This window comes from Oenanthe melanoleuca, chromosome Z, assembly GCF_029582105.1.
Source record: "Oenanthe melanoleuca isolate GR-GAL-2019-014 chromosome Z, OMel1.0, whole genome shotgun sequence".
Classification (NCBI taxonomy): Eukaryota; Metazoa; Chordata; class Aves; order Passeriformes; family Muscicapidae; genus Oenanthe; species Oenanthe melanoleuca.
The window spans coordinates 59,662,793-59,688,798 of record NC_079362.1 but is presented as its reverse complement, the minus strand read 5'-3'; the positions used below and the strand labels follow the sequence as shown (position 1 = coordinate 59,688,798).

The following is a 26,006-nucleotide window of genomic DNA, read 5'->3' as shown; positions in this document are numbered from 1 at the left end:
TTGTAGTATCAAAGCCTGAAGAACAGCAGCTCAGAAGGGTAGCTTAGAATGTGTTCTTACACAACCAGCTTAAGAGGAAATTATTACTTTAACAATAAGCTATCCAATTAATTGCCTTTTTCCCCCCAAAGTAACGAAGTTCAAATTACATTTATACCTGAAATAAAACAGCTATGCATTTGCCTCTTGGAAGGTCTGCCAGGCCTTCTGACAAAGCAATCACAAGCCTTTCCTAAATCTCATTAGGAATTTGGATACCTAAAACTGAACCCTTTCCCAAAAATACTTCATTTTATACTTTCCACTCTTAATCCCTTCAATCTTTATTTCATCTATATGCTGTCCGTGGTACAAGTAGTGCTATGGCAGAAGCACAAAATGCAATATATTTTGCTGAGCCTCTCAGTACAAAAGTAGAAATTCTGAATAAGATGTGATTAGCCCAGCAACTGCACAACTATAGCCATCCAGAGACCAGAAAAAAAGGATCTCTAACAAACAAGGCACCTGCTTTTTAAACTGCCCTGTTCATGATAAGCAGTGAATTCAAACAGATGATTGCTTACTTGGATCAGCAGACTGCAAAGACTTGCTTTGTTGCTTACAGTTCTCTCTGAGAGCAGCACAAGGCCCAGAGCATAGAAGCAGCACAGAAAATTGTAACTATGTAGCTGCCTGGATAGCAAAACCCACTACTTACCATTTACTAGAATTTACAGAGGATCTTTTCATGACAACTATTTTGTCTGCAAAAATATGCTAGTAAAATACTCTCAGTTTTCTAATTTCAAAGTAAAACTTACACATGTGGAAAGGAAAAAACCTAATCAAGAAAACAAAACACCCCAAACCCAAGTAAGAAGCTATTTTACAATTGGAATTTTCTTTTTCAAACAATTCTGCCTGCACCATGGAACAGTATATACCGTAGTGTGCTAAAGATAAATATGTGTTACAAGATTATAAAATTGAAGTAAAGGGAAGAACAGTACACTCCTCTGCTTTCAGTACAAGCTCTACAAAAAAAGGTTTAGTTGCCGTCTGTTTTCAATACCTTTTCTGAAGAATGCTCTTTTCTTGAAGAGAGAGGGAACTTATTTATTGCAAGCCACATATGACAAGACTATTCTTTTGATTTATTAAGATTTCATTACACGTATATAAAATTTCCCATAATGATCTTTAATTCTCTTCCCCTTTCTTTCCTCTTGTCTCCATCTCCCATACACAGTGGTCAAGAATCAAGCTGATATATCAACTACATAATGTGAAAGCTCATGGAATCACAAAAGGCAGTTTAGTTATAACTCCAAAGCACCTGAAAATGGATCCAACCATCAACTGTCAGGAGATGCTCGCGATGCTGGACTTCTATATCCCCACCAAACAGTAAAATGGGAAAGGGGGATATTAAAGTCGTTTCTCTCAAATACACCTTGGCGTACCTCACCTGCATATAAACAAACACAAACAATTAAAAACAGCAATAAAATATCCCTAACCACATAACATCTATAACACTAAAGCTGACTGCTACTTCTACAAGCAAAAAATACAGTATTTTCCCCTTTTCAAAATGCAAACAAAACAAGTTATTGCACACAATCAATAGCTATTTGTCTGCCTTACACCACATAAGTCACCTCTAAGTAAGTGCCAAGCACATATGGGAGTTAGCTAAAGCCACAGTTATCTTCTTAAAGCTCAAATGGAGAGCTAATGTTAACCTACTGGTGTTCATAGAAGCAACACTAAAAGTAATAACACTACTGAAGTAAAAGGCAGGTAAAGCTCTTTCGTCATACATCCTCCTTGGGAGCAGCTGTTTTATCACTTTGTCTACATTCACAAATGCAAATGCATGTATGCGCTGCACACAGACATACACTGCATGAACTATAAGACTCAGCATGTGCTGCTTCTGGCTTTAGAACATCTCAAATAAGGACAGAATGGGGTGGAATGAATTGTAGTAGGAAGAATGGACATAAAAAGAGCACATCTTCATATAAAAGTGCAGGCTCTGTCTGCCCCACTGTTCATGGAATAACTTACCTACCTTAGCTGCTGTCTTGCCATCACACTATGATGTTCTTGTGGGTCAGGAAATAGTTTCAACTCTCAAAAAATACTATCACTTTATATGCATTCAAAAGTCTAACACTTCCTGCTTCTTTACAGTAAATTTGGCCATTAAGCAACTTCTGTCAAACTTCTGTTGTACCAGAAGTATAACTAAGTACGAACATTTGAATTTAGCAAATTGCTAACAAGATACTTAATTGAAGAGGAAAGAAGTGAAAAAAATGCAATTCAGTTAAGGAGTTTAGCAGTCCATTACAGAATTGGCTATTTTATTTCATTACTGGGACGTGTCAGTACCAAGTTTCAAAACCTTAGAACAGTAACAAAGTAGACTTTGAAAAGTTACTACTACATATTACTGTGTAAAGCATTATTAAAATCAACAAGACTGTATTCAAAAAAGTAAGTGATACAATTAAGTTAAATGATACACAGAAAATGCCTTCCATTTTTAGCTACCAGTTTCACCATGAAAAGATTTGTTCATTATCTTCAGCTTCACCTTCTTTTTCTTCAGCACTCAGTTGACTCATTTTTATGGACTTTAGGATCATTAGATAATAAAGGACTCTTTAAGATAAAACAATTAGATATTAAATAACATACACTAGCTTGAAATATACTAGAGGCAGAACTCCACCTTTAGGCAAACTACTAGCTACATTCACTACCTTCAACTTACCTTCTCCTGGTAAAGCAGCCATCCATATGTCTGCAAGTCACGATTTACAGAAGAGGGATGAACTTGCGCTTTACCCTGAGCAGTTTCTACCATGCAAGCCAGCTTCTCTGTAATATCCACAGACTTTGTATATAGTATTTTTCCTATGTTGTCATACAGTCCTGCAGTCAACACAGCTTTAAGAAGAGCTATTTCACTGAGAGACAGGGATTGTGTGGCTCCATTTCCATCCCATCCACTCTGTGTTGAAGGTGCTGTGAATCCCGCTGCTCTGACCACCCTTATAAGTTCTTGCTTCACATCCTGAAATTAGGATGGTAAAGTTTTGAATTAGAAAGTTACATACTCCACCCCAGTAGCAGAAAATGACACTTCATCTGAATTAATCATGCTCTCCAGGGGAAAGTGCCTTACTAGAATAACAACTTGTATTTTCTGCAGCCACAATGGAAACTACACTGTTTTCTATGAGAAAGACATTATTTATAACATAATCTGATATCTGGAATACAGGATTACACATATGGAAATTTATATGCTACAAATACTAAATCTCTACCTGCTGTTAAACGAAAGATACATTGGATCACAGATCCAGTTCTGCTTGGAAAGATCAATTAAAACATTTCCTCATCAAAAATAAGAGGCCATTCACATAAGTGTGTGGCTCACTTTTCAAATGAACTGTTAATAGATATGTTATTTGATATCAAGAAAAATATAATAAATACTTCAATTAATGAAGTTTTGATTCTCTGATGAAAGTAAGGCCTAGCTTCTCCAATGGCAGTGACTGCAAAGCTGCTTACCAAAATGTGCACATCAAAACTCAAATACAAGCTACCTTGACTGAGAATGCGTATTTCATCAGTCCCAAAAATTCCACTTGCATTTACTTTGTCTAAATAGTAACTGTGATCTATTATCTCTTTTAAAGAAAATGACATTTTCAGAGGGAAATTTTAACAAATAACTTATGAGTGATGAGCATAATGATATGTTTCACCTCCAGAGTTAATAGTGAAGTCCTATTAAGAAAATTCCTTCTGCAGTAAGTCATTTCAGCACGATATCCCCCTTCCTGTCGAGCCCTTTTCCATCTAAGGAAAAAACAGTGTCTTATTACAGCAAGAAGAAACCCATCAAGACTATAGTAACAGAAGAGACACTAAGTTAAAAAAGAATAATGTGTTTTGGTAAGCACACTCCACTCTAAAATAAGTTGTGTTAATGAAGATGAACTACTGCCGGCCTAAGGACACTCCTGAGAACATGCCCGTAACATAGATTTGACAGACACTAATAAAAATACAAGGCGATTTACTCTCAAACCCCACACATTTCTGCCTGTCTTGACAGTCAAAGCAAAATTCAGACTTAGTGGTAATACCCTAAAGAAGAAAAAACCTGGATGTTATTTTATACATTTGTGCTTTATCCAATACAAAATATTCTGGTCAAAATACCACAAACAGCAAACAAAATACTTTAAACACTAAGATAAACTGACACAGTAAACCTCTACATGTGTTCAAGCATAGCTAAAAGAAGTTGAAGAACAAAACATTAAGCAAGCTATCCACTTGTATTACAGTACTTGGCAATCTACTGCTACTCTGAACAGAAAAAACTTGAAGTGAAAACAGTTCAAGAGATATTAAGGATTCTTTATACAAGTGCATTACTTGTTATCTGCTCATAGTTATGAGCATTGGGGCACTTACCCCAGATAAGCGTTGTAGATTGTTATATGGTCTGAAACTGCCATAGCCAGAGATGATTTTGCAAGATCTGCTTCATCTTTTCGACCAATAGGTGTAGTAAATGGAGATTTTTCTGTCATAACGGCAGCCAAAGTTGCCTGCAATTATAAAGTACATATTGCTTAAAAGTATTTTGTTGTAAGCTTACAGGTTTATAAAACAAATAGCCCTAAATTTTCTTTTATTATCTTAGACTTATAGGCTTGGGTTGCAAGGGACCTTAAAGATCATCTAGTTTCAAGCCTCTGCTATAGGCAGAGAAACCTTCCATAAAACTAGGTTTCTAAAAGCCCCACTCAACCAGCCTTGAACACTTCAAGCAATGGGACATCTCTGGGCAACCTGTTCCAGTGCCTCACTACCCTCACAGAAAAGAATGTCTTCCTAATATTGAATCAAATCCACTTTCAGTTTAAACCCACTCCCTCTTGTCCTGTTACCATATGTCCCTTGAAGAAGTTCCTCTTCAATGCCCTTCAGATACTGAAAAGCTGCAGTTAGGTCATGCTGGAACCTTTTCTCCACACTGAATTACCCCAATCTCTCAGTGTCCTCAAAGGGAAGGTACTCTAGTCCTCTCTCACCATTTTTGTGATAAACTCTGGATGCACTACAGTAAGTCCACATCTTTCCTGTGTTGGGGCTACCAGAGATAGATCCAGGAGGGGTCTCATGAAGGCACAGTAGAGGGGCAGAACTCCCTCCCTGTCCTGCTGCCCACAGGGCTCTGGATGCAGCCCAGGACATGTCTGGCTCTCTGGGCTGTGAGTGCTCATGGCTGAGTTCTGTCCAGCCTCTCACCCACAGCACCTCCAAGTCCTTCTGGCCAGGGTTCTCTTGGTCTGTTTATCAGCCTGTGCTGATACTCAGGGTTGTCCTGGCCCTGGTGCAGCACCAGCACTTGGCCCTGTGTGTTCCACATCTGCCCACTTCTCCAGGTCCTTCTTGATGGCATCCTATCCCTCAGATGTGTCAACAGCACCACTCAGCTTGGGGTCATCTGTCAATCTGCTGAGGGTGCACTCAATTTCTCCATCTACATCACTGATGAAGATATTACATAACACTCGTCACAGTATAGATCTCTGAGGGCACCACTTGTCACTGTGTCCATTGGGACTCTGAGCCATTAACCACCACCCTCTGAATGGGACTGTACAACCACTTTCTTATCTCATAGTTCATCCTGTTTCCATTTCTTTCCAAATTTAGGTGGGGGACCATGGTAAAGGCTCTGCAGAAGTTCAGATAAATGAATATGCAGCCTTTCCCTAGTCCACTGATGTGGCCTCTCCACCACAGAAGGAGGTAAAGCATGACTTGCTCTTGCTTAAGCTCATGCTAGTGTCTTGAATCACCTCCCTGTCCTTCAAGTGTTCCAACATGTTTCCAGGAGGATCTATTCCATGATCTTCCTAGGTACAGAATTGAAGCTGACACCTTAGTAGTTCCAAAGCCCCTCTTCTCTACTTTCTTAATATAAAAAAAAAAAAAAAAAAAAAAAAAAAAAAAAATGGGTACAACACTTCTCCTTTTCCAGACATCTGAGACTTCACCTGACAGCCATAAAAGAGGTTACCATGGATAACTGAGGCAAAATCATCGAGTATCTCAGCCTTCTCCTCATGTGTTTTTATCTGTTCATCAGCTGGGGTACATTTTCTTTGACCTTTCTTTTCTGGCTGACATAGCTGTATAATCCCTTCTTATTTGTCCTCATGTTCTCGCCATGTTCAGCTCCATCTTTGCCATGGCCTTCGTTGTCCCATTCCTATGCAACTAGACTGCATTCCTATTGTCTTTCCAGACACCTGTCCTTGCTTCCACAATGATTGTGCATTTGCTTGCTGCCCTTGAGCTTAATCAGCAGGTCTCCACCCACACTCATTGATTATCTTCTCTGCCTCATTTCTTGCACCTGAGAATCACTAGCACTTGTATTCCAAGAAGAATAGATAATATCTAATTATAGTTTATCTTCTAGTGAGTCTCAAGGAAATCTCAGCACTAAAAGAATTTCCTATACAGAATTCAGCACTTGCATATATTAAAGCCTTACAGGCAAGCATAAAAACACAACTCAAATGAAATGTTTTGCCAAATGACAGTGCAATGAAGGTCAGATTAATCAACTGCTTGACGTTATACCGCATTAATCGCATTAATAGGAAATAAAAAAAAAATCAGACTTTCACTTTCCAGGTACTGTCATACTCATGTTTTCTTCTATTTTGCAGTGAGTTAAATAGATTAGGTGAAAATGTAAACTATGTCACAGTCTTAACAAATTACCTACCAATTAATTTGCAATAACTTTGATTATGTTCTTGGCCATAAACTGTGGGGTAATCCAGACTGTCTAACATGTAAGAGGACATTGTCTTTAAATGTCAGATTTCCTGGGATCACCATGGACAGACCTAGAGACCAAGCTTGATTATCCAGTGTGGAGAGTACCTAGGAGTTTAGAATCATAGAACCACTTCAAGTTGGAAAAGACCTAAGATCATTGAGTCCAACCATAGAGAATATTCCACTCCATGATGTTTGGGTACCCTCACGCTAAAGTAAACATTTTAACTTTATCACCTTTTCAAAATACTACATTACAAGAAATCAGACTAATTGCAAAGGATTAACAATTCTTATACTTTTGAAACATGATTTTTTTTTACTCACCACAGGATCCAAGCAGCCAAATATAGCACCAAATATAAGCATTTTGCCAATCTTTACGTTAACAGGAAGGGCTGCAAGGTGCTGGCCCAATGGAGTCAGCTTGGGCTCGTTTAACTGACAAGCGCCAATCTTCCTCAACAGATTCATTGCGTTACCGATTACTTGCTGCTGTGGTGGATCTAATGCTTTGGAAAGAAAATCTTCAGGCGAGCCAAGACTGCATTTCTGTGAGGTAAAGGTACATATTTCAATACAAGAATTTATTAGAAAGAAAGCTCTCTAACAGCTACACAGAAAACTGGAAAGCTGATCTTGCATCAAAACTACACATTACCTCTCCACCAAACAAGCATCTTGCTTCCCCAGAAGGATGACATGCCGCACATTAGGTTAACAAAAGTTCATTGTTAGGAAGGGCTTCAAATGGCATGACCACTGTTCAGAGAAGTGTGTTACCAGTGGTCACTGATGAGCAGGGGACTCTCAATCCTGATGGGATGCTGTTCAACCTAGCACTAATCTGCCAGGTTGTTAGTTCTTCCATGCACATCCTACTCACTTAAGACATGGTAAGAGGTAATGGAATTGCTCCCTTAAACAGAAATCAATTAGAAGGCTATTTAACAGAGTTTAAAATTGTCACTCTGAGACAAACTGGAATCATATAGCGCACTATTTTCACTGAACAGCATGCTCTTATTTTACAGCAATCAAGTGCTGAGTTACCCCTGACCTGTGGGAGAAGCTCCACTAAGTAATTGCATTGGATCAGGTCTGTCATAACCAACCTTTTTACCTACTAGGGTCAATAATCCCAAAACAGGCAACAGTATGAATGAACAGTATGAATGGCACACATAGTAATTTTACCTAACAGAGTGAATTGGGCTTGTGTGGCCATGTTTAGGTATTAAGGGCTGCGTGGCTGAGTTCAGTGAGAAGCTGAGAGCAGCTTCCCCTATGTCCAGTCAATGCCAGGTAGCTCCAGGACAGACCCACTGCTGGCCAAGGCTGAGCCAGACAGTGATGGTGGTCATGACTCACAGAGAAGTTACTGCACAGAAACAAATTGCAGCCAGAAAAGACTAGGTGAGAACAACTCTGAAGACACCAAAATCAGAAAAGAAAGTAGCCCATGGTGAGGAAGGCTGCCCCCCTGCAGCTCATGGAGGGAGAGTGGCTAGTGTGGTGGAGCACACACTCAAGCAGGTGGATGCCTGAAGGAGGCTGTGACCCTGTGGAGAGCTCACACTGGAGCAGACTCCTGGCAGGACTTGTGGTGCCATGATGAGAGGAGCCAACATCACAGCAGGTTTGCTGGTAGAACTTGACTCTAAGGGGGACACATGCTGGAGCAGTTAACGAAAAACTGCAACCTGTGCGACGGATTCACATTGCAGAAGCTTGTAAAGGACTGTCTCTGGTGGAAGGGACTCCAAGCTGGAGCAGGGAAGGAGTCCTCCCTTCCTCTCAGGAGGAAGCAGCAGCAGAAACAATGTGTGATAAACCGACCAAATATGCCATTCCCTATCTCCCTGTGCTGATGGAGGATAGGAGGTAGGAAATTGGGAAATAAAAGTTAAGCCAGGAAAGAGGGAGGGGTGGTTTCTACTTTTGACTAGCCTACTCTAACTTAATTGGTTATAAATTCAATTGATTTCCACAAATCAAGTCTCTTTTGCTTGGGACAGTAATTCAGGAGTCATCTCTCTGTATCCTTATCTCTAGCTATGAACCTTTCACTATATTTTCTCTCCCATCCACCTGAGCAGGAGAGTAATAGAGGAACTTTGGAGCCACCCAGTGTCCAGCATGATCAACCCACCACACAAGGTTAGCAATTCTAAAAGCAAAAACCATACCATAATATGAAGGCATAGCTCCTCCAAAGGCACACGTAATATTTCTGGAACAGAATATTCCATGAAACTTTCAAACCTGCAACATCATAAAACCACAAAAACATGCATCTTCAACTAAATCTTTGAATTAAACTTGTAAATCCGGGTTTTTACACGGTCATTATTTGCAGTTTCTCAAGTGGGAAGGAAAGGAGTAATACAGATGAGCCACTTACACTCTGAATTAAGGCACATGTTGTGGCTTGGAAAACAAGTTTTAGTCAGAGAGAAAGGCAGGAAACCTCAATTTTCAAAACAAGCCTAAAACGCTTTCTAAGTGAAAAGTCTTTTATGGGACTAAAAGGTCCCATTGGTTCATTGCTACACTTCATTAGTTATATCAGAAGACCTTAATTGTTTCTCACCTGGAAGTCGCTTCAGGCTTTCACAGAAGAAGGAAAAAGGTTATTCCACTGCAGTAACAGAAACGAATTCTGCAGTGCCCTATATCTTATCCGAAGGGATTACCTCTTCAGAAACCTACAGATTTGTCTAATAAAAAATTTTTAAGTTCAGGAGGTAAGGCTTGTGCACATATGATGTAAGCCAGGCAGGTGTTGTAAAAATGAATGTTCTACAAATCATTGTGCTGCATTTTTCCTTTAATTATGAATATTTCTTTAAAAACACATTAAAGAAATATTGAGAATAAAATTAACTTTTTTTTTAAAAAGTGTGAAAGACTAACACTTGGCACATATAATACTCAAATTCTAGTTTTGGTTGAGTTTTTTCCAGTTTTATTTTCCTGATTCGCAGTAAATAAAGTGAATTTCAACAAGAATTCTCGGTTTTGTACGGAGAAAACCAGACAGTACCTGTGAGATGTACAGAACTCTGCTAAATTACAATACCTGTCTCTCGTGTACATTCGGAAGCAGAACCCATCCCTAACACGTCCAGCTCTTCCTTGTCGCTGCAGAGCACTAGCTTTACTAACAAAGGTCTCTTCCAGGGAACTCATCTGACTGCTTTCATGATACCTTAAATTATAAAGCAGATTCAGATTTCAGAATTAAAACTTTCATGTATATATAATCTGAACACCAGCATATTGACAATATATCTAATGAGCAATGATTTAAAAATACATTTAGTTTTGAAAACCAAGCATATCTGGAAGGAACTGTATATTGTAAAACCTTGAACACAACTCACTGGTGAAAGTATAAGAACTGGAAAATGAAAGCTTTATTATTTCATCTCCCTGGCAACTCAGAAGCATTCTCACGCATTGTGTAGGGATTTTCACATTTAAAAAGTGAACAAAATAAACTTTTAAAAACTGAGATAGCACAAAAAAATACTTCCTTCATTTTTAACACAGCATTTAATCATAATTACCCATACATTACATCCCTTATCTATGAATTCTCTTTGTTCTTCTCACCATTTGAAACTCAAAAGATACATCCCAAACCTGTACCCAAGACTGCAGGCTTTTAAACGCAGCACATTTCTGCATCTAGTTTAATAAGGATACTAAGAATTCTTGCAGCTCTATCCTCCAAGTATTTACAGTAATCACAGTATGACTGATGAAAATCAAACTCTTACCTATTTTCTTTTGTTCTCCCAGTATCAATTACAAAGACAACATCTGGTATTGTGATACCCGTCTCTGCTATATTGGTTGCCAAAACAATCTAGAAAGAGTAACATAGCAAATAGAAGAACTGAAATATCTAAACAGGTTTCAACCTTTAAATAAGTATTATGGAGTAAGTCTGATCAAAATATTTTTACCCAGAAATGTTTCCTTAAATAATCTGACAAAAAATTAAAAGCTACATGAGTTGGAAAATAGCCTAGTTTTCCCCAAGGAGAGAAATTAAAAGGTAAGAAATAATTTGACATTTTGTTTTAAAAACATTTTGCTTTATAATCCAGCAAAATTACTGGCTAGTATCTGCCAAAATTTATCAACACTTAATTATACAGTTTGGCAATAAATAAAACTGTATTTTTCCAAGATAAAAGCCATAGTTACTGGTTAACAATAGTTAAAACACAAATAAGTAATAATTAAGGAAGTTGACAAAAAATTAGGTTTAAGAATTTGTCCAAAACTGTCAATATTTTCACAGCATACTAGCTTCTAGGCATTACAGACCAGCAAATTAGAATTGTTTCTTTGCAGAGAGGAAATTCTAGGAATACCGAGTTGTTGTGTAATTCTGTGCGATAACAATTCAGAATTGCACCCACAGAAAATTTCTCTTTTCAATTGTGAGCTTTGTAAATGTTACCTTTCTAATACCAAAAGGAGGTATTGTAAACGCAGCTGCTTGGTCTTGAGTTGAAAGAACAGAATGCAATGCTATCAATCTGTGCCTAGAACAAGAAATTATTAAATACATTTATGTTAATCAAATAACATGGAGTAAAAAAATAAGACCAGCATAATGACAGTATTTGGAGAAGCAATTAGAATAGACAATTGAAAGAGTAAAGTTTTGTATGATTATGTATGAAAATCTGCTTCATTGTTTCATAACAATTTCTAGAAAAAATATCCCAATTAGTTCATAGGGATGTTCTTCCATTCAGTAAAATCGCAGGAAAAATAGTAATACTGCAAAATTGCTGGTTACTTAACAGTAACAGCCTAGCAATAAAGGGAGCTAAGCGTCTGTAATCCCAAGTTTTTTAAATTGTGCTTTCAAGACAAGGACCATTACAAACTCATGCAACTTCGAGTAATAAAGGCCTTCAAAGATGCGAGAGCTACAGAGACTGGTCCTTTCCTTCTCTTCCAGATCTTTACATCTCAGTCCATCAACAAATATTTAGCATTTGACTGCAATTGATCCTTTTATGCAGTTGTGTTGCTAACTTTTAGCTACCCAAAAAAAATAAATTTTGAAATTATCTGTCACTACAACCCTAGGCCATTTCTCTTGGTAGATCCAGATGCTCTGGAGCTCTTCTCAGGAAGTAGTCACTTCCATGTAAACAGTAAGCCACAGAAATCTGTATCCCAGGTATGGCAGCTTCCATACCCTACGAAGTGGAAAAGAAGTAGTCAAGTGCTTTTGATTAGATAAGTTTGCTGAAGAATAAGATAGAAAGTAATAAAAGAAAATTTATCATACCATTCCCTAAGAATCTGGCACTTTTGCTTGTATAACTTTTCAATTATAGCAGTAAAAGCACACTCGTATTGTAGCAGAAGTACATTTGCATTGCACTAAAAGCACATTTGTAGCACAATTAGCTCAGAGGCATAACTCTCACTTGCCTTTTACAAGAATAGCAAACCTTAATGAATATGTTTGTTGGGTTGTAACTTAAGAGTATTAACTTCATAAAAAAAATACCTGCATTACCTGTCATGCAGGTTAAATCTTCTGTCAGTTGAAATGAGATCATACAGCTGTTGGATATGAGCAAGGCCTGGTAAAAAGATCAGCACAGCACCTTCAATATTCTTGAACTGGGGACTCCTATCTGCAAAATTACAGTACAAGCATAGTTAAAACATGCATTGTGAAGTTTTGCATAACAACAGGAACAAATGCTAGGCCCTGCGATTAATGCTTTTTAGAGTCCTTCATATAAAACTGAAGTCAATTACTTCATTATCAGTAGAAAGCAGTGGAAAATGGGTCCAAACGACAACCCTAAGTACATAAACTTCTTAAGAAGTGAACTAGAAGTACCTAAATATGCAAGCAACTCCAAAATAAGTTCAAGGTTGATCTTGTAAGGGTTCATATATAAGATAGCCTGCTGTGTACGACTGCTATACTTCGCATAATAAGGTGCCAAATCGATACCAGATCCAGACTGGATTGGGACATACTCCTGAAAAAACAAGAGTAAGCAGAAAAAACCCATCACATTCTTAGTCTTTTAGAAGAAAATAAGAGAGCAGAAGGTGAATTTGCCATTCACGTGAATCAGAGACTGGGATAAGAGAAATTTAACTAATTTCCCACCAAAACCTGTGTGAGATTAAATCACAACCACCTACATAATATGTATAGGTATCTACAACCACTAAAAAACATTCCAGATTTTAAAAAAATGTAAAAATTAAAGTCTGGCCAAGAGGTGAACAGGCCCTAAGTTCATATCTGCCATTTAACTGGTATCAGCTCAAACTGGGATAAGATGTATATTCTTCTTTCACTTTGTGGTGTAAGAAACTAGTTTCATGTTTTCCCTCTGCTTCACCTCACCCTTCTCAACTAACGGTTGCAATGAAAATTAAAAATTAACTAGGTAGCAACTCCTGCAGTGTTCTGGAACAGGAAGAAAGAAGAGTAAACAGGAGAGACATACATTTGAATTTATTCTAGACATCTTACATACATAGCATAGTTTCTAAATTAAATGGCACTGTTGTAAACTATTTCACTGTTACTCAGCATATTTAAGGAAGCTTGACAGCACACATCCTTCTGCACTGAAGGAAAAGAACCAGCAGAGCACACCAGATTATTTTTCAACATATGTATAAGTGTTCAAACACCACAAGCTAAATTTTCAGAAGTCTTGCAAACTAAATTGGAGCAGAGAGATATCTTCACAAAATACATAGTCCAGACGAACAGCCTAAGCTGCCAAAGTCAGATGGCACTGATAGAATTTCCCCTTCAAGAGTTTTGATTCAAAAACACATAGAGCTGTCACTGCAGAGTGCCTGAGGATTAACCATAGCCTGTTAAACAACCTCATGTAAATCATCTCATTCAACAGGCTGAGATGGAGGATCCTGGGAGTTTTTCAGCTAAGAAGGATAAGGCCTTGTCTCTACTGTTGCTAGCACCATTATATAGGAGAATGCTTTGGGGGAAAAAAAAAATAAATGGTTTCCCTGCCACTGCTTACAAATCCAGAGCTGGTAATCTAAAAGAGATTTCAATGTCAAATACAGCAAAATCAAGACAGATATACAGGAGTTGAAGCAACACACAAAAGGGCGTGGTATTCATAAATATTAGAAGTAACGCTATTACGTCTTTTTTATAAACAGAGAGAATATTTGATATTCTACAATCCAACTACAATAAATTAAAAAGGAACCGAAATTATTAAATAATGAAAACCCCCAAAGATTCCAAGACAAAACTAAAAATGCCTGTTTCACCTGGTGCTTTGTAGTGCTTCCTCCTTTACCAGTAACATTTATTGTTACTTCCTCCTCCTCCTCCAAGAACTTCTGACAATATTCTGAGTCTTTCTCCAGAATATAGCCAGTTGCTTCAATTATATCTTCAACATGGAAAATCTTTAGTGAAAATTCAAAGAAAAAACATGAGACATCAAAAATTAATCAGCAACCTTTCTCACTTTTTAAAGCTTACATAACAAAGGTTAACAGGGCATGCCTTAATGTTGTAATAAATCTTGCAAATTTCAACTAAAATTTCTTATGATTTCTGAAAACCTAATCTTAGATCAGATACAAGTTTGTTAATGGGCTTCTCCACCTGATCACTAGTGACCTTTATCATAGCCTATACAGCACGTGTAAGAAAAAACACATGAGAGTGCAGTGACAACATTACAGGGGCTATGGGAGAAATTCTTTAATGCTTTCCTTTACACCTAGTTTGAAGAGAGAAAAATCAAGGATTGTAATCAACAAATCCATCACAAAAAATAGTATAGCTATGTAATCCAAAGCCCTGAAGCTATTCTAGATTTTCATAAAAGGACTAAAGTCCTTGAAATACTTACTTTAAGATCTGTCTTTCCGGTAAAAAAAAACAAAACAAAACACCAACAAAACTGATAAATTGCCTAACTAACCAGCAATCACTGTATACATACATACAAAGTGTCTTGCATAATCAAAATAAACATCTACCTACCTCAACTGGGTAGCTCCTCCCTGAGATCCTCAAGATAGGACAGTGTGAGAAATAGCTGGAGAACTTCTCACTGTCTACAGTGGCGCTCATTAAAATCAGGTGCAGGTCTGAACGCTTATGCAAGATCTCTCTCAGAATAACTAGCAAGAAATCAGACTGGACAGTTCTTTCATGTACCTAGAATTAGAAAAACACATCTATAGCAAGATTTTAGTAAAGGTCAAGGCCCAGAATACCTGTCATTTCTGCAGAATAGTAAAGAACTGATAACCTCATCTACAATAACATGAGAGATACTTGACAGGAGACCATCCTCTTGAAGTTTCCGAAGCAGGACACCTGTTGTACAGTACAGCAGTCTGGTGGCTTCTCCTGTTCTTGATTCCATACGAATTTGATATCCACACAGGGAATTCTTAAAAAATAAATTAAAAACACAGAATAACTTAAAATAACATACAAGCTAATAATATTCAAAATTAAGTAAAATTTAGTAACTGTCAGATTCAGACACTACACAAGTTGCTAATTAAGTAGTATAGTGAATGACTGCCACACTTTCATACAAGTACTTTACTTTGTTAAGAAAGGAAAAATACATGAAATTTATCCAGGGTGGCAAAGAGCTGGTAAAATCAGGGTTGTTTTCAGGACTCTTGGACAGTTTCAAAAATACTTTTGTACAAATTACCCTAACAAATACAGGACTTCAGCTTTCTTCAAATAACAAAATACCTATGTTGGAGAGTGCCTCTCTCAAAGCATGGCCTCACTCAAGGCCAGACTTGATTGTTCAGAATCTTATTTAAGGACTTTGCTTCATTCCTAGTGATAGTGATGCAACAGTCCCTGGGTAATCTGCTCAAATCTTTGACCATTCCATCTATAAAACACTTCTGCTTACATCAGCTTCTGAAGATTTTAGAAATCATATATGGATACCTACAGGTTCACAGATGACACGATAAAAATAAACAAGTGACATAGAAAGAAGTCCTTTTCAAGAGAAAATAACATCCAGTTGTTTGGTTGTATAAGGAATAATGTTCTCACTTTTTGTCAACAATCCAGTCCCCTGTATTTGATCGAGACAAGCAAAGGAATTAAGACACTTCTTACTTTTCCTCCCGGTCCTGATTCACAGCCCAGCTCTTCACAAACCCTTGTTGCCAGACTCACTGCAGAGATTCTTCGGGGCTGTGTGCAAACAATGTTGCATTTTTTTGATCCTTCATCTAGCAGCAAGTCTTCTAACAAGAAATGGGGCACTTGGGTACTCTTGCCACTGCCTGTTTCACCAGCAACAACAACTACTCGATGTTTTTTAAGAGTTTCTACAATCGAGTATCTGTGCTTAAATACGGGTAACTCCTGTCTCTCTTTCAGAAGCCTCTGGTATCTAGAAGAACTCTGCAGCTTCTTAAATAAAATCCTTGAAGGTTCCAAATTATCTGCATCTGAAGTCTCAGGGGAGAGACTACTGAAGTCCTCATCAGAAACCAAGTTTTCCCAGGAATCTTCAGGACCCTCAGATAGTTTTGGCTGGTTTTCAGACTGTAGCTGCTGTTGCTGTTTGAGTTTGTTTAACAATTTAGCAATAAAGGTATCACGCGGCTTGTTGGTTTCTATCTTGCTTTCTTCTTCCTTTTTCTTCTCGATATCCCTCCACTCTAGCCAGACATCTCGGTAGGTAGGAGGTAGCAACTGATGAACTGACTTTAGATGCAAAAAGCAGAAAAAAAATTACATTATGTGCTACTTAGTACTATCGGTCTATTTTATGTGTAAACAAACTCAGATGTCAAAAGATTTGACAAAAAACAAGTAGGAAACAATTCAAAACACAGAAGCTATTAAAGCAGTAACATAAATGTCAACAATACATCTTTACTTTCAATTTGCTTTCTGTTTTTACAAGACTGAAAGTATAGCTTCTGTATGCTGCAAAGCATATGCACAATCAGATGAAAGCAAATGAATATGGAATGGAAGCAAAGAATTTAATGGGAAATACTACCAAAAAATATTTTTAGAACTTATAGATACTAAGTAAAAAGTGCAGAGGCAGCCTCCAGGCTAAGACCAGTAATACTGCTAAGAAACTTACTTGTCCTTTGGTTAAATGGTAGAGTGCCAAAGTAGCAGCTAGATGTTGTGCTTGCATACTATCTTCTGTTACGATTGTAGGACACATCACCATTACATCATCTGATGACTTGATAATCCTGACCCTTAAATAAAAATTTCAAAACAACTTATCTCCATTTTTTGCAACCAATATAGACAGAAAATACACATATGATGTAATATTTTAACAATTATTCTAGCACTGAATTTGGTTTTTTTTTTTTCCTTTAAAAACTTCTCCATCATCTTCAAGGCAGAAGTATTTATATACATACAGATTACCACTAACATTAGGTGCCTTTGAAGAAGGACCCAATATTTGTGTGCTTGTAACTATTTAGGACAGAGCACAATGACATTTAATGATCTACTAAGACGCAAACATCTATTTAACAGATAAACTGCAGTCAGAGCAGCAGCCAAATTTGCCATATTCTTGGGGGTGGCAGTCTGTTAGCAGTTTGTAGCTTGAGCAAGAAAATAAGCTGTTTTACTTGGTTCCTTCAAGAAACATTACTTATTTATAATTTTGTGTCTGCTTTATTCATATATGGTAATATTCTACTCTACAACTCTGTTTTAGACTTGATTTCTGGCAGAAATTTAGAAGTAAGATACTGTATTGGTTTGCCCATAAGTTTATGGTAGCTTTGATACAAGCTTTTAACTTCCATTTTATTTTAAACGATTTTGAAGAGTTTGGTATGCATAAACTTGAATATTTAAGACGTTACTTTGAATAACAAACGAATGTTGTTCAAATTTATCTCATGGGATTGCTTTAGATTAGCCTTTCATTCAGCAGTATGCAAATAAAAAAACCCTTAACCCTGCTTTATGAGATCATTCACTAGAATCTTATTTTTGTGATTTTTTTCTAGGCTGAGCATCACTTTTGCAGAGCTATCCAGAGTAAAATACCTCCCTGATGGACTACAAAAGAGTTTGGGTTAAACACAATATATTGTTAATGAATTATATTAAATACTGTATTAATATAAACCACTATCAACAAGAGAGATTTGACCGTAATTTTCAATTGAACCAAAAGGCAATTGTAAAGATTAAAGGAAATACATACCTACATTTCCAATATTTTCCAACAGAAATTTTCTCAAAAGCAGGATTCGGGCTCTTCGGAAAATTCTTCCTGCACCAGTCAATCAAAAACTGTTTTGGAGATTTACCAGTCCAGCTTCGAGCACTATAATCAAAATTTCTTATATCTAGCGGTTCCCTCTTTTTCACTGCAAGAGTAGAAAAACACACTTTAAAGCCTCCTAAAATCTATTTTACATTCCTTTGAAGTAATTTTTACCTTTTATTCACATGTATTTAACTAGATAGCACAATTTTCTGAAATGTTTTATAGAAATACAGGTATTGATGATAGATAACAGCAACTTCTGCTTTTTCTACAGAGGTATCTGGCAGAAAAATAATAGTATTTTGTTATCTTTGTTCACCCAATGTTGGGGGTTGAGTGTTTTCCCATTACTGTGTCAATTTAAAGAATTTTTCCCACTGTCATGCCAATGGAGCTGCCGGTTGCACCGCGGATCTTTGATGGCTCTGGACAAAAGGGGTAGTTGGGATCGGCTTGGGGAGGGGCTCTCGTGCTTCCGGAGGGGACGTGTGTTTCCAGGAGCTCGGAGGAGGAGCCCCCGCCCCCGGTCTTGGAGCCACGCGGCCGAAGGCAGGAGAGCCAGACCCTCTGCAATCACCTGTCCTGCATCTGCCCTGCTACAGCCTTCTGCCTCTGCGGACACAGCGAATCACCCGGACACCAACGGTGAGCGAGGAGCTGCCCGCTCCAGCCGCTCCCCCCTGAGACCGGCGCGGCCGCCCCTTCCCGCCTCCGCTCCCGCAGAGAGAGAGCGTGCTCACAGCTAAAGAAAGGACTGGAACCGAGTCATCTGTTCTGTTTTGTTCGTAATTTTAACAACTGCTGTTGTTTCTGCTGGTACAGTTTGATATATTAGTAAAAGAGCTGTTATTCCTACCCCCTTATCTCTGCCTCAGAGTCCTTGATTCAAACATTTATAATATTTGGGGGGGAGTGGAATTCGGGTCTCTGCTTCAAAGGAAAACTTCTGCCTTTCTTGGCAGACACCTGTCCTTCAAACCAGGACATCCAATGATTTTAGAAGTTTCATTAAAGTTTGCCTATCAGAAAACATTTTAACAGTCTAAAGATTTACAATGAGAATAGTTTAAAAGATAAGTGTGGCTGAAACAGCAACTAGTCCTACAACTGAAGAAATAGAAATCTAATTTTTAAGACATGACAGCATCACAAAAACAGCTTTCAATGTAATCTGCTAAAACAAGTACAGAACCTCTGAAGTCAACTTGGTCATTGAGACAGACTGTACACAGAGGACCCTGAGCTCGGTCAGAGAACTGATCTGCTGTTGGGCAGGAAGGCTCTGCAGAGGGATCTGCACAGGCTGGATCATGGCTGAGGCCAACGGTGTGAGGTTCAACAAGGCCCAGTGCTTGGGTCACAACAACCCCAGGCAGTGCCACAGGCTGGGACAGAGTGGCTGGAAAGGACCTGGGGGTGCTGGTGCCAGCAGCTGAACATGAGCCAGGGTGTGCCCAGGGGGCCAAGAAGGCCAATGGCATCCTGGCCTGGATCAGCAATGGTGTGGGCAGCAGGAGCAGGGCAGGGATTGTCCCCCTGTCCTGGGCACTGCTGAGGCCACACCTCGAGTGCTGTGTCCAGCTCTGGGCCCTGAGTGCAAGAAAGGCACTGAGGGGCTGGAGTGAGTGCAGAGAAGGGCAGTGGAGCTGGGGCAGGGTCTGGAGCACCAGTGCTGTGAGGAGCAGCTGAGGGGCTGGGGGTGTTTATCCTGCAGAAAAGGAAGCTCAGCTTCACTCTCTACAGCTGCCCTAATAGGAGGCTGTGCCCAGGTGGGGTCAGCCTCTTGTCCCAGGCAACCAGGGATACATCAAGAGGACATAGCCTCAGTCTGCATCAGCAGAGGTTCAGGCTGGACATTAGGAGGGATTTATTCACAGAAAGAGCTGTCAAGCACTGGCCTGGGATGTCCAAGGAAGTGGTGGAGTCACCATCCCTGAAGGTGTCTAAGGAACAACTGGACTTTGCACCCAGTGCGAGGTCTAGTGGACATAGTGGTTAGGTCACAGGTTGGACTCAATCTCAGAGGTCTTTTCAAAACTAATTGGTGCTATGATAGTCCACTTTCATTTCCCACAATTAGGGCTTGTTCACTCAGCACTGCAAACACAGAAAAACAGGAACTAATTCTGGAAATTTGTGGTATGATTCAAGCCTGTACTGAATGACTTCCAACACACCTTTGTCTTCCTTTGCAGCACCATCAGGTTTTTCAAGCAAGCTCAAACTGAAAGTGGTTTCTTGAGGTCGAGGTGAAGGTGGCTTCTTCTTTTCATTTTGCTGTTGGTTTGTAATCTTTACAGCTGGATTAAATACTGGATGTTCCTCAAGTACTGCCATTTCTGTCACAGAGAGAATATAACTTATATCCACCAACTGCTTAAAAAAATTGCTATATTAATTTATACTGAGCACCCAAAACCAGAACCAGTGAAACGTTACAGACTTTTTAGAATTTGACTGAGAAAGAACAGATTCAGAAAAGCCTTCATTTCACACTGAAGATAACAAAATCATCTTCAATTCAACCTGACTCCAAGATTTAAGTGCCTAACACACAGGCAGGCCAGAAAATAAAAGAGGTAACTTGCATGGCTTTACCTTGCTGAATTCTTCTTATTTTTTCTTGTGCTGCCTTCTGGCCTTGCTTGTCTTTGTCTTGCTTGGAAATGCTTGCTTGTTCTTTTGCTTCTGAAAGCTTGGCAGACAGATGTATATACCTCTCATTCTATTTCAAACAGAATTATTAATTAGAAGTTGAACATGGTATGCTTCTCACTTTCAGTGACCTTCACAATAAAGTGTGGGCTTTTTATCCTTTACATTAAGCTTATGCAATTAAGAAACAATTAACTTTTATTTAACTAACAGTCAAAACCTCCCAAAATTGGATAGTAACTCACTCAATCTCATGGAAATGCATTTTAAATTTTCCTTTCACACACATCATGTTCAACATTTTGAATACAGTATAATTAATACGGGAAAGGAAAAACAACTTAGAAAACAGGCTTCAACAGATTTTCCTTAAGTAGCCTGATACGTTACTGGCAACATAAGTTTTCAATCCCCAATTTGTAACACATGAATTTGTAACAAACAGATCCACATATGCAGATCTACCAGACATAGCAGTTTTCAGAAAGACTTCCATGAAGCATTATTCTGTCTTACTGGGTCAAATTTTTCTTCATCTGCCTCTTTCACAGATTCATCCTTCTCTTCATCACTCTGTTGCTCGGCATATTGCAAAATCCATTCCTTCATAGTCAATTCTTTCTCTTTCCTCACATTTGTTTCCTAAGAACAGCAATATAAGTTAAAACTAACGATTAAGCATGTGAAAGCAATGCTTTTTTCTGCCAGTACCCAGGAACTACTGCTAAGATTTTATGTATATATATATATGTACATATACACACACACATTAGAATAACTATAATTATTGTAAGGAATCAAATCATTTGCAGGTAATCTTTTTTGTTTTCTAGTTTAAGATTCAATAGCCACAGAAATAAAAATACTGACAGTAGACAGGCAAACTTCAATGCTCATAAGTCGTAGAGGGTGCCAAACATACATAAACAGAATAAAGCAATTACAGGATAAAATTAAGAAATTAAGCTATAGAATCATAGAATGGCTTGCATTGCGAGGGACCTTAGAGATCATCTGGTTCCAACCCTGCTGCTACAGGCCGGGACACTAGACCAGGTTGCTCAGAGTCCAAGTCAAGTCGGGCCTTGAACACTGTCAGGAATGGGGCATCCACAGCTCCTCTGGCCAACCTGTGGCAGTGCCTCATCACCCTCACAGAAAAGACCTTCTTCCTAATATCTAACCTAAATCTCATGCGATTCCCTGTGCTTTACCACAAAAGTGAACTATGAAGAACCTTCTAGACTCCACAGGGAAAATATCTTTAAACCACCATTCCACTGAAATTAAAATGCAGGTGACAATTAGTAATCACACAACATTTTCATAAGCTTTCCACATCAGTGTTGGAAATCAATTCAACTCCTGTATTTTAGAAAGTTTTGTTTAGCAAGTTCTCTCTTCCCTCACCTCATCCCAAGTAACTACAGATTAGATTTTCAGATTACCTTAGCTTCAGGGCCATTTTCTTTCTTTTTGTTATCCTCTAAGTGAGGTGGTGTTCCACGCTGTGACACAGCAGAACAGAATTTGGCTCTAGGTTTCTGCTGCTGTTCTTCGAATTGCTGGCTAAAACCTTCAGGTAAGGCATCTTCAAAATAAAAAAAAAAAACAAAAACAAAAACAAAAGCACGTCACAGAAAATATCAACACTTATTACAGGAAAATATTTTAAACTGTGTTGAGGACCAACTAGAAGAACACAATCTGAAAAATTAGGCTTTAGCATTTATGTAAGATAAATATATTTGCTCGTTGAGCTTCCACAGGACTCCAGTGTAGGAACAGGAAGACCACAAGATTTCATACATTAAAATATCCCAGAACCAGTCAGCTGTGCATCTAGGAAAGGAACACTGATGCAACTACTAGACTTAAGGGAACATTGTATTTAGTTATTATTATGAGAAATAATGCTACTGCTTAGCAGGTCCTATTTCTCTTCTGTCCAAAACTATCTTCTGTCACCCATGCTCACCATTGGGAAGATTTAAACAAAGCCAGTCAAGTGCAGAGTGGAGATCACCACCATATAAAAGTGTATTTTTCATCGCTTCTTCAATGTGCTCAGTCTTAAAAGAGAATCTTTGTAGAGCCATGTATACATCCTATAAATAAGAGAGCCAGAAAAGATTAGGATTGAAAAGTTCTACCTCCCACATATCAGAAAGCCAGCATTAAAGGGAGATCAACAACATGCATTGAAGTACCCAACAGCAGAAAATTTTGCTTTGCATAATTTGTAATACTTTTTTAAATACGCGCACATCGGTATAAATAAATCTACATTCCTGCCTCTCTACACAAGGTATTTTCTAGCTAAGTAAAGACATACCTGCAATTTTCCCAGCATATGCAGTCCAAAATATAGGAAACCTGGAACATCTGGATTAAGTACTATTGCTCTATCTTTTCAGTTCCTGAATACAAAAAGATGGACCTTTCCTAATAAGCATATTTCTTGATTTCACTAATTGTTGATATAACTGCTGAAAAGCATGCTTATTGGCTTGCACCGCACACAGTACAATTATGTAATACACACAAGTGTCATTGATAAAAATTACAAAAGATGAAACTTATTCTAAATAAATAATGAAAAATAAAATTTTGAACTGTACCTGTAGTTTCTTTGTAGTTAGTCTTTTGGAAATCATTCCTTTGCCATCATTTTGGTTTTTATGGTTATTAATCACATCAATAATCCTTTTCTCCAAATTACCATTTATCGTTACCTTCAAAGAAAAAATTATTTGACACAAAGTAAACACCAGAAGTTTTTATGACATGTCAATGCTCTTCATGACTAAGAATGTAACAATGCAGAAATCTCTCTGCCATTCAAAATCCAATTTTTCAAGATTTCTGTAATGGCCTAAACATCTCTTACAAAAAGGATACTTTTTCTTCCGCAAACTATACACTTTTACTTGAAATAAAAAAGTTCATTCCTTGTTACCATGAAAGCCTATTTATATTTTCAAGGAAATTTAGTATGTTAAGGAAAATACTGGAAGTAAATTAAAACTCTACCAAATAAGCCAAGGCCTTTCTCCTCAGCATATATAATAATTTGAACATCAAGATGCAATCCATGATATCCTCCTTCCAAAACATCTCTAAAAACCCTCCTTCCAAAACATCTTTAAAAACAAATTTAGTATAGTAATTCTAATACTTGAAACTCTCCTAAAACATAAACCAAGCTTTACTTGCTACTAAGTTTGTTATACAAAATCTGTACTCTCTCTGACAGGAAGAAAGATCCACACGCACAGCAGAAGTCCAGACCTAACTACTAAAAGTCTCGCATGCAAAGTATTATTTGTTATTTTGAAAAAAAGACATTACCCTACGCCAGTAATTTACCCCTATTTCTTAAAGGACACTCAAAACCCTAAAAAAAAAAAAATCAAACTCCAAACCATCAATTGTCTCATTCATTATGAGACAACATTAATGTACAACATAATACTGAGAAAGACGTGATAAAATATTTACTCAGCTAAAGCAAAACTACAAAAATTTAAGTTGTTTTATGTAAAGAAGATACTTGCCTTAAGAACAGATTTATCTAGATTTGCAGCAGCACTGGAATCTGTTGTTGAACCAAAGCTGTAAGTTTTTGGGCCTGCAAATTGCAAATAACTATCAATTAGAAAAACCTACAGAGAACATTGTCTAATGTAGCTAAAATAGAGCTAATATAACACAGTTTAGTGCAAATTATGACACTAACTTGCCAGAAACTTGCAGGTACGTAACAACCACAACAATCAAGAAAGGCCTTGAACAAGGAATAGCGAAGAGAGCTATGACTTCTGGCAGCAAAATATAAAATTCAAAGGATATAATGAGAGGAAAGGGGATTGACTGCTCACTCTCTGAACACTGAAAAAGGATTGCCAAATAGGGAAGTAAATGGCAGCTTCAAAACAAGCATAGCTATTGAGGATTTTTTATTACTAAGTGCACAGCTACGTAACAGAACCCTTTGCCACTAAAGCTATGGACAGTGGACATTTACTAAGGTCCAAGGGCAGACAGAACAGCTTTGCAGTAAAGAAATCAACTGATATGGGAAAGCATTGAAAAAAGTATTCCATCTGGTTCAGGGAGACCCTAGCTACAGCTAGCTGAGCCTGTAAGAATATCCTACAGCAGCATCACTGCATGTCTGATGTGTTCAGATGCCTAAATATCTGCTTTTGTTCCCTACCTAGGAGAGGGCACTGGGTTCCAGAAGCATTTGGTCTGCTCTGGTCATTCTTAAATACTTTTCATTTAACAGCTATTAAAAAAACCAAACCCTATTTATTGCCATTAGAATGACAGCACACAGCTTGCTGTTGAATTTCATCACTTTCAGAGCACACATACTGTGTCTGGTACTGCACAGACAGAAACAAACTGAGCAAGGCCACAGCTTCCACCACCCTGTGTGGCCACATGCTGCTCCAAAAGGCACAGCTACCTCCCAGCTGGTGGGCTGAGCAGCTCATCCCTGCTGGTCCACCTGCAGAACAGCTCTGGGAGAGCCTGCTTTGAGATCAGACCAGGTTTTGGTAACTGCACTTCAAAAAAAGTATATCCCCTTTGGTCAGAAGATATAAACAGCTGTCAGCACTCAGAATCTACTTACTGGCACTTACTGGCTCTTTAGAATATACCAAATTAGCTTTCATTTACACTGACTGACTTTTCGCCACAGTATACATCCTGACAGAAAAGCAGGATATTTTCTGAAGAGGACTGAGCACCATGGTTATTGAAGGAATGGAAGACACAGGAAATATACTTAGTAGAGCCCACACTTATAAAAGCAGCACACATTAATAGATTCAGGATGCTTGTATTATGAGATTACAAAACATTTCCTTAACAAGTGGGGATCTCAGATGCCTTGGCCATTGCATGATTTGCTCATGGTCTGCAACACAAGCTGCTCTAATGTTATATGGGCTACTCTGGCAAAGCTGGCTTACTGAAATTAGACATCTCACAGTGCTTCAGAATAGTAGTTTTTCAGACTGCACTCAGAACAGTCATCCCTCATCTTAGCTAACATTATAGAAATGCCCCTAGCCTTGTAACAGGTCTTTTAAGACACAAAAAGAACCACAAAATAATCCCAAATCTACATTG

General features: G+C 38.2%; 1 protein-coding gene across 1 annotated transcript in view; it reads right to left on the bottom strand.

Moving 5' to 3' along the window:
• DHX29 (DExH-box helicase 29) overlaps positions 1-26,006 on the bottom strand; it is a 29,657-nt gene that overhangs the window by 2,261 nt on the left and 1,390 nt on the right. Inside the window, exons 2-25 of the mRNA XM_056513507.1 lie at positions 24,419-24,492; positions 23,483-23,596; positions 22,840-22,969; positions 22,310-22,452; positions 21,378-21,503; positions 20,805-20,931; positions 20,384-20,545; positions 18,141-18,306; positions 17,040-17,163; positions 16,052-16,648; positions 15,204-15,347; positions 14,933-15,109; positions 14,206-14,346; positions 12,773-12,917; positions 12,440-12,560; positions 11,360-11,444; positions 10,668-10,756; positions 9,965-10,093; positions 9,072-9,147; positions 7,210-7,434; positions 4,492-4,628; positions 3,774-3,867; positions 2,768-3,070; positions 1,319-1,450 (exon numbers count right to left, since the gene is read on the bottom strand). Coding sequence (XP_056369482.1) covers positions 1,319-1,450; positions 2,768-3,070; positions 3,774-3,867; positions 4,492-4,628; positions 7,210-7,434; positions 9,072-9,147; positions 9,965-10,093; positions 10,668-10,756; positions 11,360-11,444; positions 12,440-12,560; positions 12,773-12,917; positions 14,206-14,346; positions 14,933-15,109; positions 15,204-15,347; positions 16,052-16,648; positions 17,040-17,163; positions 18,141-18,306; positions 20,384-20,545; positions 20,805-20,931; positions 21,378-21,503; positions 22,310-22,452; positions 22,840-22,969; positions 23,483-23,596; positions 24,419-24,492 — 3,761 coding nt within the window. The remainder of the gene's footprint in view (positions 1-1,318; positions 1,451-2,767; positions 3,071-3,773; positions 3,868-4,491; positions 4,629-7,209; positions 7,435-9,071; positions 9,148-9,964; positions 10,094-10,667; positions 10,757-11,359; positions 11,445-12,439; positions 12,561-12,772; positions 12,918-14,205; positions 14,347-14,932; positions 15,110-15,203; positions 15,348-16,051; positions 16,649-17,039; positions 17,164-18,140; positions 18,307-20,383; positions 20,546-20,804; positions 20,932-21,377; positions 21,504-22,309; positions 22,453-22,839; positions 22,970-23,482; positions 23,597-24,418; positions 24,493-26,006) is intronic.